At 38.8% G+C, this 12,814-nt stretch overlaps 1 protein-coding gene across 1 annotated transcript in view; it reads right to left on the reverse strand.

Moving 5' to 3' along the window:
- The window catches only part of slc12a4 (solute carrier family 12 member 4), a 60,959-nt gene extending 50,809 nt beyond the window's left edge, over positions 1–10,150 (reverse strand). Inside the window, exon 1 of the mRNA XM_060911756.1 lies at positions 9,899–10,150. Within this exon, the coding sequence (XP_060767739.1) occupies positions 9,899–10,037 (139 nt within the window). The 5' untranslated portion in view covers positions 10,038–10,150. The remainder of the gene's footprint in view (positions 1–9,898) is intronic.
- Between the last annotated feature and the right edge of the window lie 2,664 nt (positions 10,151–12,814).

A 12,814-nucleotide genomic window follows, 5' to 3' on the forward strand; every position in this document is an offset into this window, starting at 1 on the left:
GCTTCTCGTCGCTTAAAAATGGCGATCTTTTGCGGTCTTGTTATTGTTGTCGGTCTTAACAACTCCGCCCCCCGCTGACGTAAACGGTTCTTTCCTCTGGCCCAGCAGAGAGTTGGTGCTAGCCTGGAACCGGTTTTTCTGGCCCCAGAGCCAGTTCTTTGTCAGTGGAAACAGAAAACCCCGGTTCCAAACTAAGCACTGGCCCCGAACCAGCCCTGGAACTGATTTGGTGGAAAAGGGGCAATGGAGGATGCTTGGACTGATAAAAGAAACAGACTCTCTGTTGCAATGGTGAAGGCTGAGCTTCAAGTCAGGCTAAACTTTCAAGACTTTCAAGTTCAAGACATTCATTGAAAATCAGCCAGGACTCATAGCAGCAGCAAAGAAAAACACCAAATATAAATGGAAGATTAGGTAAGGTTTTGGTGAATTAAATGAAATCCAAATAGTCTTATCTGCCTACTCCTGTATGTACTGTATGTGCCCAGTTATATGTCCTCCTATGTATTTGTTTAGCCAAGAGCAGCAGAGGCACAGGCAAGCACAAGCAAAGCACACACCACGCTACGTTTACATTACGTCGAATCAGCGGATCATCAGATTAACGTTCTTAAAATGATTCGCGTTTACACTAAAACCGTTAGCCGTGCACACAGCAACACCAATACGCGGATACGCTCGGCTCCGCAGGCATCCTGCGCTCCAAATCACTCCGCCCTGAACAGCGAGTGCCCTCTGGAGGGTGCGCACTCCGGCCCTGCGCAGCTCACAGAGTGCGCGAGTGAAGTGAACAAGCCACGATTCGGGACTGAGCCGCTGTGTGTGTGATCCCAGCGCATATCACTTATTACTTGCAAGTGGAAGGATGGCAAGCCTAAAGACAATCATAACTACACAGTGGGCAGTATTTGCATCAGTATTTGCAGTATTTTCATACTTTTATACTCTTTAATGAAAGGTGATACAAGGCGGAAGTCCGCGCCGTTTTTCAGCAGTCGCGTCACATGACCAACGCCAGCGAATCAGGAAGGTGGATGTCACAGTGACGTTGTCCAATGAAACGCCAGCTAGAGCTCAGCACAGCGTATTCGCGTATTCTGAATGTTTACACAGCACCGGAGCTGATACGATCTAGATTGAATACGTGGACGCTGGCGGATTCCCGTTTCCCCGCTTTTCCAGGGGGGTTAATGTAAACGGACAGTGCATCCGCGAAGAAAACGAGACAGATACGGTCTAGTGTAAACGTAGCCTAAGCAATCAGGTAAGCTGTTTGACACTACACCTTACATTCAGGTATTCTCAGATACAATGAAAAATTAGATTATTTTTATTCCACATAAGCAAACAAACAATTTAATTATGTATTCCCCTTTTACCTGTGCCCACTACTGCCCCCCAGGTGTCCACAACCAAAAAGTGTTGGAAATAAACCAAAATAATGAAGACCTGCTATATTATGTAAAGCAATTAACTAAACAAATAACTAGCAAAAGCGTCATTTTTACTAATTAGAGCAATACAATTTCAGCATAGAAGGGCGATTTTTGTCTTGGGTTAGATGTGTGAAGGGCGCCGTTGCTTACAAGCAAAAAGGTCGATTGGATGGTCGAAATGTCCAGGATTTTTGTCAGACACAGGTGGCAACCCTACTTATTACCCAGGGGTTAAAAATCTTGTGTGTATGTGTTAGAGAACACTAAAACGGCTTAACCACAGAAAACATTGTACAATCGTATTACGGGATTTTGTGTGAAATCCTATTTTCCAAAAAGTTCTAATTCAATGAACATTTAAAGATTGTATTCGGACAGGAAGTCATGCTGCTTAGGCTGATTATCCACTGAGGTCTGTCACCCAAGGTCTGTGTTTTGGCTGCACACTGCATTGCTTGACGTAAGAGTCATTATAATGAATACCACATTCTTGTATATATGTGTGTTTGTGTCTAAAGGGTTTCTCTGCAATGGTGTGTAGGGTTTTATGACTAAGCTAAGCAAAACCCATTACTTGTTCATGTTTATAATGTCGTGCACACCTGACCAAACCAGCTGTCTGCGTTTTCTAAATGTAGTAACCACTGCAAATTGCCACCTCATGGGTACGTTTATAATCCTGTCTGCCCAAGCGACAGGTGGAACAGTGATTCATCATTCAGAGACAGAGGGCAGATGTCCTCTGGTCACAATGGTGAGTAAAATAAGATAAGCACAGAGTACCATCAAGGAAAAATGTGTTCAAAATGTATATAATAATAATAATAATAATAATAATAATAATAAACCTAATTTTAATTTTAAATGTTTAGGTTTGTTGTGCTTAGAAAAATGTGACACCTTTTTGTTGCTGTAAAGTTTATGGTCTAGTAAAGTTCTGTTAATTGTGAATATGTTATACATACAGAAGCCCCAAATTGTAAGGTGTGAAAAATATTGTGATTTTTTTTAACTTAATAACTCATTATTGTGACTGAATAACTCATTATTTCAATTTAATAAGCTGTTGCTCAAAATAGCAACGTACTGTAACATCTTGAAATAATGACTTGGTTATATCAAAATAATGTCCTAATACTTAAACTTTCTTTTCCTAGGGCTTCTATGTATACACATATTACTAATAATGCAAGTTTTAAAATTGTACACTATTGCTGGTTACCTGGTTATTTGTTTATTAAATGCACAGAAATGTACATATGCATTTTATATTTTGAATTTATGTTTTTAATAATATTACTATCTGTATCGGTTAGATATGTGTACAACATTAAAGCTTTATAGGAAGACAATCCTGCTATATAAGTACATTTCTGTAAAACAGCACTTCCAGTACATCCTTTGAATCTTGAAATTGTTTTCCTTAATAGTGAGAATTATTACCCTATTATTGTATTTTCTTGATGTGCTATTGATTTATTTCTCTTTATATATTAATCTTGATTTTATTTGTACTTGTAGTTGTTTTTGCTTTCTCCGTAATTGTATTGCATTAGAATCCTATCTTTATCTTTTTGTTTTACAGAATCAGTTTAAAGTGCATACACTCTAAAAAATAAAGGTGCTTCAGTGGTTCTTCAAATCTCTGGATGGTTCCATGGAGAGTCAAAACTCTGTGATGAACCATTACATTATGCGAAAGGTTCTTCACATTGGAAATGGTTCTTCAGAGCCTGGCATTCTCTTACCATTTGCTGGTCAATGCACATAGGCTCTGTTTACACAAATCTGTCTTCACTGCTCAAACAAATGGTTTAAATGGTTCTTTAAAGAACTGTTGCATGAACGGTTCTTTGAAGCCCTGAAAAAGGTTCTTCTATGGCATCGCCCTGAAGAACCGGTACTGGCCCCATTATTTTTTAGAGTGTATCACGGGTAAATTCAGGAGCAAGATCAATGTAATTCTCCTATTTTATATTAAACTTTGGTCAAATATCTGTCACATTTTGCATTTTGTGCAATTTTTTTACCTTGCGCAATACCAGAAAAATTCAGTTGAAATCGAGCCATTTGAGGCGAATTCGTCCGCCTCTGAAAAAACTTGCCATTTGGATTTCCTGGCAAACATTGATTTCCGTGACGTCAGGTGCGGGACACCTCCCTCTGAATCCTACGTCAGCGCTGGTTTGTTTATGAGAAAATTACCGTATTATTTACATTCCCGGTGTTGTCTCCATCGTCTTCACTACTTGAATCATTATCAAATCCAAACAGATGAAGCCCCAATTCTGACATCTCATTATATTCTTCATCCAAAGGTGAAGTAACATTGCGCTCAGGTGACAATTCCATATTTCAATGCAAAATCGCTAGCTGCTAAACTTGGTCTACACAGGCTGTGCACTGAAGCCGTGCAAGCTCGCACAGCCTGCTGGCGCTTCCGCAGGTGACGTCATGAATCTGGCTCCAGACTCCCTTGGGATTTTTCCAGACATGTTTTGTTATTTTATTTTTTTTCTGCTGTAGACAGATGGCCTTGTGCAAAATTACTCTTCTGGTTGAGTGTGTAAAGGGACATACTTTCATATTAAAAAAAAAAAAAGAAATTGGTCCAGGATATACACTTTAAAGGGCATATTCTGGACCAATTTCGTTTTTTTTTAATATGAAAGTATGTCCCTTTACACACTCATCCAGAAGGGTAATTTTGCACAAGGCCATCTGTCTACAGCAGAAAAAAATAACAAAACGCAAGGGAAAAAGCCCAAGGGAGTCTGGAGCCAGATTCGTGACATCACCTGCGGAAGCGCCAGCAAGCTGCGAGAGCTTGCACAGTTTCAGTGCACAGCCTGTGTAGACCAAGCGCTCCCATTTCTCTCTCATTGTCCGGTCTAATGGGAAATGATGAGTACTAATCCCATCATGATTGGTGTTGCTACACCCTCCTACAATACATCTGTTAACCATTTTAATAATTACATGATAACGTTGAAGAAATTTGCAGAAAATCACCAGGTCGTTTTCTCATAAACAAACCAGCGCTGACGTAGGATTCAGAAGGAGGCGTCCCGCACGTGACGTCATGAAAATCACTGTTTCCTGGGAAATTCAAATGCCAAGTTTTTTCAGAGGCAGACGAATTCGCCTCAAATGGCTTGATTTCAACTGAATTTTCTGGTATTGCGCAAGGTAAAAAAAAATTGCAGAGAATGCAGAATGTTACAGATATTTGACCAAAGTTTAATATAAAATAGGAGAATTTCATTGATCTTGCTCCTGAATTTACCCGTGATATGCACTTTAAGATGTTTGTGTCTTGAAACTACCCACAGGTAAATATTTTAGAGCTATCATCATTTTACATTTTAATAATAATACTAGTAAATATTACATTACACCAAGGAGTTTGTTTAGTTTGAAATCTGATCTCTAATATTTCTTGTTTTTATATTCTCAAGGTACTGGGCATGGTGGTGCAGTGGTTAGCACTGTCGCCTCACAGCAAGAAGGTCATATTCTCCCCGTGTCTGCATGGGTTTCCTCCAGGTGCTCCGCTTTCCCTCACAGTCCAAAGACACACAGATTAGGTAACATACCTAGCCAATGAGGTTGCACAAGCCAGCGTGTACTTTGTGCCAGTCCCAAGCCCAGATAGATGGGGGAGAGTTGCATCAGGAAGAGTGTAAAATCTATGCCAAATCAAATATGCGGACCGGATTCAATCCACTGTGGCGACCCCTAACAGGAGTAGCTGAAAGGTATTATCAAGGTACCAACAAATGTGTTATTTTTTCATAACACTAAAATAAAGTTCCCATGGCCTAAATAAATAAAGAAGCCATGGCTTAAAGGTTAGAGAAGCAGATTTTGGATCATAAGGTTGCCGGTTTGATTCCCTGGACCAGCAGGAATAGCTGAAGTGCCCTTGAGCAAGGCACCTAACCCCTAACTGCTCCCCAGGCTGGTCTTGATATGTTGTATGTCGCTCTGGATAAGAGCATCTGCTAAATGCCATTAATGTAATAAAATATGAGCTTAATATCTCAAGTTGTTGATTAAGTCAACCTGGCATTAATAAGTGGAAGATTACAGAGTAGTTAGATTGTAATAGAGTGTTTTAGGGATTAAGGTGCATTTTAAAACTAATTTTCTAGCCTTCTTCCACTTCTTAATAGAAGTCAGTAAGACAGCTTAGTGCACAAGAATATGAATAAGTTACTCTGGCATGGGGAAAGACTGCTGTCGTTCAGCAGAAATTAATATTGCTTTTCTTTCAGACAGAAAGGAGGTGATAAGCTCAGAACGATCTGTTTTCACTACAGCTAGGCAGTCCTGAGTCATAAAAAAGCTGTTTGGGGTTTTTTTTTTCTCCTAGAAAGTTGCATCCCACTGGGTCTAAGGCAAACTCCTGCTTCTCTAGCAAGGCCTGCTGGAGTTGTTAGTGACTGTGGCTGGCTGCCGGTCGAAACCATGGGCTAATTTCGGCATTACGCTGACTCTGATAATTACATACAGCAATATACAGTAGTTATATTAACAAAACCCAATGAAATGCTCTTTCTAAAAGGTTCTGTCAGCATGTTCCCATATGGATGGTATCTTTTTTTTCCTATTTTAATTTGTATTTTATTTTATATTGAGAGTTATTACTATGTAAAGAATATGACACATAGAGGCATGTTGTTAAAAGAAAATAATCAACAATAGGGTGGTGTGATGCCACCCAAGGTAAAGTAGTGTTACTGTTTCCACCATGAAGTTGATTAGAATAGAATAGAATAGAATAGAATAGAATAGAATGCCTCTACTGTCACTATACACATGTACAATGAGATTAAAGCATCTCCAATAACAGTGCAAACAGCGTGTAGAGAGAGAGGAAGGGGGGGAACAAAAAAAAGGGGGGTGTAAGGGGTTTAAGGTGCACAGTCTGAGGTGTATGTGTTGTGTTACACATTATGGAGTGAGGTATTGCACATATAAAGTATTGCACAGAGACAGTCACATTATAAATATATTACACTGTGGGTGTAGCAGTCTACTACTAAAAGAGCTGCTTAAAGCCCCCACGGCCTCATGTAGGGGGTGAGAGGGGTTATCCATGATTGATGTCATCTTGGCTAACATCCTCCTCTCACCCACCACCTCAATGGAGTCCAGAGGACAGTTTCTAATAAACTGGCCAGAATGTTTATTAGATGTTCCTGTGGTGGAAAACTTAAAGGAACAGCGTTACCTTTAAGTGCTGATATTATATGATAACCAAATATTATGAAACATTTGTACAATTTTGAGGGGAATGTGTCGTGGAACTTCTATTTCAGAAGCTGGAACTTCTATTTTTTTTTCTATTTAAGTTGTAAAGAAAGACATGAGTGTTAATTCCACCCCTACCCACAACTTGACCAAATTGGATTGTGCTAATTGTTACGATTTTGCAATCGTGTCAGTTCATATTCTGAGAAAATCTCATTGCGTGACATAGGTACATGTATGCACACAAACTTTCTATGTTATGGATATGTCTTGAGTTGTTGCTTTGTAAAATATAAATGCTCCTTTGCTGCTGCTGTAGATGTTCCAGTCTTAATAGTACACAATGTGTGCACTGTGTACTGCTGGCCAGCTCAACACTCAGCTCACACTGGAACAAAGTCAGCACTGTGCCCACCCATTCCTGCAGTTTCAATACAGCCCTCATATAAAAAACTCGTACCATAATCATTAACCTCAAACATTTATATATGAAGCTAACCCTGATATAAATACAACCCTGATTCCAAACAAGTTGGGAAGCTGGGTAAAACATAAATAAAAACAGAATATGATGATTTGCAAATCATGGAAACCCTGTATTTCATTGAAAATAGGACAAAGACAACATATCAAATGTTGAAACAGAGAAATTGTATTGTATTTTGAAAAATATATGCTTATTTTGAAATTAGTGCCAGCAACACGTTTCAAAAAAGGTGAGACAGGGGCAACAAAAGACTGGAAAAGTTGTGTAATATTAAAAACAAAACAAAACACCTAATTAGATTAATTGGCAACAGGTTAGTAACATGATTGAGTATAAAAAGAGCATCCCAGAGAGGCTGATTCTCTCAGGAGTATAGATGGGGACACCTGTTTATAGTGCAACAATTTAAGAATAACATTCCTCAGTGTAAAATTGCAAATAATTTGGGGATTACATCATCTATGATACATAATATCATTAAAAGATTCAGAGAATCTGGAGAAATCTTTGTACACAAAGGATAAAGTCGAACATCAACAATGGATGCCCATGATCTTCGGGCCCTCAGGTGGCACTGCATTAAAAACAGACATGATTCTGTAATGGAAATCACTGCATGGGCTCAGGAACACTTGTGAAAACCCTCATCTGTGACAACAGTTCATCACTGCATCCTTATCAGCACACAGTTCAAGAGCCAGCATCTGTGATGTGTGGGGGTGTCTTAGTGCACATGACATGGGTAGCTTGTACATCTGGGAAGGCATCATTAATTCTGAATGATATATACAGGTTTTGGAGCAACATGCTGCCAATCTGGACAACATATTTTTCAGGGAAGGCTTTGCTTATTTCAGTAAGAGAACGCCAAACCACATTCTACACGTATTACAACTACATGGCTCCGTAGTAAATAAAAGAGTCCAGGTGCTAAACTGGCCTGCCTGCAATCCACACCTGTCTCCCATTAAAAGTATTTGCCATTTTATGAAGTGCAAAATATGACAAAGGAGACCTCGAACTGTTGAGCACCTGGAATTGTATATCAGTTAAGAATGGGACAACATTTCACTTTCAAAACTACAGCAGTTGGTCTCCTCAGTTCCCAAACGTTTACAGAGTGCTGTTGAAAGTAGAGGTGATGCAACATAGTGGTAAACATGCCCCTGTCCCAACTTCTTTGAAATGCGTTGCTGACATCAAATTAAAAAGGAGCATATATTTTTCAAAAAACAATAAAATGTCTCAGGTTCAACATTTGATATGCTGTCTTTGTACTTTGCCCTGGAAAAATTTTTACACTGGAAATTTAATACTGAAATTTAACATCTGATATTTACCGAAATACTGAAATATTACAGTGAATGATTTATTATACTAACATCTCATCTCATCTCATCTCATTATCTCTAGCCGCTTTATCCTTCTACAGGGTCGCAGGCAAGCTGGAGCCTATCCCAGCTGACTACGGGCGAAAGGCGGGGTACACCCTGGACAAGTCGCCAGGTCATCACAGGGCTGACACATAGACACAGACAACCATTCACACTCACATTCACACCTACGGTCAATTTAGAGTCACCAGTTAACCTAACCTGCATGTCTTTGGACTGTGGGGGAAACCGGAGCACCCGGAGGAAACCCACGCGGACACGGGGAGAACATGCAAACTCCACACAGAAAGGCCCTCGCCGGCCATGGGGCTCGAACCCAGGACCTTCTTGCTGTGAGGCGACAGCGCTAACCACTACACCACCGTGCCGCCTATACTAACATATTACACTGAAATATAAACTTAGTTCTAACTTTATTAGTATGAAATCACATAAACTTCAACCACATCATCCTGATTTATTTGAATTTGAACAAATTTCTCTTGGGATCAGTATGATTTTAAAAGCAAATGTCATACAATTGAGATTTCTTATAACTAGAATCCTTTTACCAGACTTAGATGTGCCATTCCGTTTTAAATAGCTTTCCCTTTCCTATCATTCCTGCAGGTTCATTTCAAAAAATGCAGAAGGCATACTAACACTGATCTCAATCCCAGCCCTAATGACCTAGAATTGAGATTTATACCCTCGAGCAATGTTTCTCTTTCTTTCTTTCTTTCTTTCTTTCTTTCTTTCTTTCTTTCTTTCTTTCTTTCTTTAGCAGTGACTCCTCCCTAGCTTACTTTATAAATACATGAAGGAAAAAAACACAGAAGACAGATGAAAAGCGGCTGAGAAATGCTGTAGATTAAGTGATTGAGGGTGTGACACTAACTTGTACAGTTGTCATGAGAAAAGAGAGACAAGTTTGGCAGCATTAGGGAACAGAAAAACTCTGGGACCTCCATCTTTTGCGTGGGAACACTTGAGGCCTGTCTGATTCCTACCACACTGCTCACCCTGTCTTCTACCTATCCTTTTCTCCCCCACTTCAATTGTTTTCTCTTTGTCACCAAGTCATGTGTGGTGTGGAAGCTCATTGATGTGAATATCTCTTGCTGAAAAATATCACTCTTCCTTTCAACAGACAAGTTCAGAAAGACTTGGAAAAGTTAGCTGTCAAAAAAATCCTATATTTTCCTTGACTGGAAAATTGCTGTAATCCCACACAGATACTCCCAATTGTCAGAAAAGAGCACTTAATTGTAGTTTGAAGAATAGACACAACATAGGAGTCTTATAAAAATGATTTACAGACAGAAGCCTGCTTGTTTGAAACTCACCATCAGAGCTGACGGTGTCTGCGTGTCCAGGGTACCCATCTTGCCCTGTGTCTCTGTAATCCACAGAGTTAATTCCCTCCAGGCTGTCATAGTTGGAGTGTGAGTTATCGTCCACTGGTACCACAGTAAAATGGGGCATGTTCTCAGTCACCCAGCAGCTTTATCAAGGCTTGTCTTGTCTTTTGGGAAAGATAATGCTGGGATCTCAGCGCTCAGCTGTGAGCACTAATACCAAGCGCATTCCTCTGCTCTTTGCTCACTTCCTTCCATTGCACTCCATTACCATAATTCCCTCCCTCAGCTCCTCAGGCCCTGCCCCTGTCTGTAAGGACATTCAATAGAGCCGGCTCTACCCCCGTCACACTGCAGAGTCTCCATTCAACCATAGCTCATTTCCCCCTTTTTAAAGAGGCCTCCTAAAACATGATTCAGACCCGGCAACACCTTGGGAACAAATGACGTGGCCAGGACAATATAATAGCCCTACTCACCCCTGCACAGATGCTACTCAAGAGTAGCATCTGTGCATGCCATCCACTGGCTGCTTTAAAGTTACTTCTAGTGATGTTAAACAAGTTGTTTAAGCAACTTCAGGGTTTAAATACCATTAGAAAAGGCATCTACTGTTGATATTAATGTTTTAATGGAAATAAAGCTTGTTGTGGAACTCCTACTAAAATTTATACTTACTTGAACATGGGACTGAAAAGGTTTTGAGTTCTTTTATGATGCTAAACAAGAGGAAAAAATAATTCAAGGGATAATGAAGAGAGTCTTTGCTTAGAGCTAAGATAGTGAAGCTTTATGCCTTTGCCTAAGTAAAGAGTCCATCATTACTTTCAGACATGAAGTGTCTTTTAATTAATAAAAATAAAGAAAAAAATATTGAATTAGAAAGTGTGTCCAAACATGTGACTGGTATGTTAATACCTTATGTCTTGTACATGTTTGTATGCATTAACAAATGCATTACCTAATGGTAGCTAAAGTGTTATTAAATACATTTTGTTTTGTGGTAATCTTTTATAACCCCAATTCCAAAAAAGTTGGGATGTCCAACATAAATAAAAACAGAATGCGATGATTTGCAAATCATGGAAACCTTATATTTCATTGAAAATAGTACAAAAGCAATATATCAAATGCTGAAACTGAGAAATGTTATTGTTTTTTGAAAAACATATGCTAATTTTGAATTTGATGCCAGCAATATGTTTTTAAAAAAAAAAGTTGGGACAGGGACATGTTTACCACTTCTACTTTTAACAACACTCTGCAAATGTTTGGGAACTAAAACATTGCAATTGTTTTGAAAGTGAAATGCTGTCCCATTTTTGACTGATATACAATTTCATTTGCTCAACAGTTCGGGGTCTCTTTTGTCATAGTTTGTGCTTCATAATGCACCAGATATTTTCAATGGGTGATAGGGCTGGACTGCAGGCAGGCCAGTTTAGCATCCAGACTCTTTTCCTACAGAGCCATGAGCTGCATGTGCAAAATGTGGTTTGACATTGTCTTACTGAAATAAGCAAGGTCTTCCCTGAAAAAGATGATGTCTAGATGGTAGCATGTTGCTCCAAAACCTGTATATATTATTCAGAATTTATGGTGCCTTCCCAAATGTACAAGCTAACCATGCCATATGCACTAAGGTACCCCTATACAACCCAGATACTGGCTTTTGAACTGTGCACTGATAACAGGAAACAGTCTCCATAATTTTCAAAAAGAATTTCAAATTTTGATTCGTCAGACCACAGGACAGTTTTCTAGTTTGTCTTAGTCCAATGTAAATGAGATCAGGCCCAGAGAAGGTGGCAGTGTTTCTGGATATTGTTTATGTCTGGTTTTAACTTGCATTTGTGCATGGTAGTGATGAACTGTGTTCACAGACGATGGCTTTTGGAAGTGTTCCTGAGCCCATACAGTGATTTCCATTACAAAATCATGTCTGCTTTTCATGCAGTGTTGCCTGAGGGCCTGAAGATCACGGGCATCCAATATTGATTTTTGGCCTTGTCTCTTGCATACAGAGGTTTCTCCAGATTCTCTAAATTTTTTAATGATATTATGGACTGTGGATGATGTTATCCACAAATTCTTTGCAATTTACAGTGAGGAACATTATTCTTAAATTGTTGCACTATTCGCCCTCACAGTCTTTCACAGAACAGTGAACCCCTCCTCATCTTTATTTCTGAGAGACTCCGCCTCTCTGGGATGCTCTTTTTATACCCAATCATGTTACTGATCTGTTGCCAGTTAACCTAATACCTTTGTTTTTTTTAACATTACACAACTTTTCCAATCTTTTGTTGGCCAATTTTTTGAAATGTGTTGCTGCATATATAAACCGAGCATATATTTTTCAAAAACCAACATGATTTCTCAGTTCCAACATTTGCTATGTTGTCTTTGTACTATTTTCAATAAAATATAAGGTTTCCATGAATTGCAAACCATTGCATTCTGTTTTTATTTATGATTTACACAGCTTCACAACTTTTTTTTTTTTTGAACTGGGGTTATATGTTTAAAGAATTGCTTGTTTAAAATTGTTATTACACTTAAATTCTTGCACATCCTATTCAAGAAACATAAATTTTTCACAACCAGTCTTTTGTGGGGCAGTTTTTCTTTGTTTAAAATATGATGGGATATTTTAAATGCTATCTTGGCTCATGTGAAGCTATTTCTAAATGGCAAACTTATAATTTGGTCACCTGATGCATTGTCTTTTTCACAGTATACCAGATGCTAGATTGGGAATGCTTTAGGGTTAGGAGAGCTTTTAGAAATTAACAGTAGATATGGGTATATATTATAAATGTAGGTACAGTATGTATGTATTTTTATCAAGACAGTTGATCTTTATTATTATTATTATTATTATTATTATTATTATTATTATTC

Source organism: Neoarius graeffei, chromosome 27 (assembly GCF_027579695.1).
Source record: "Neoarius graeffei isolate fNeoGra1 chromosome 27, fNeoGra1.pri, whole genome shotgun sequence".
Classification (NCBI taxonomy): domain Eukaryota; kingdom Metazoa; phylum Chordata; class Actinopteri; order Siluriformes; family Ariidae; genus Neoarius; species Neoarius graeffei.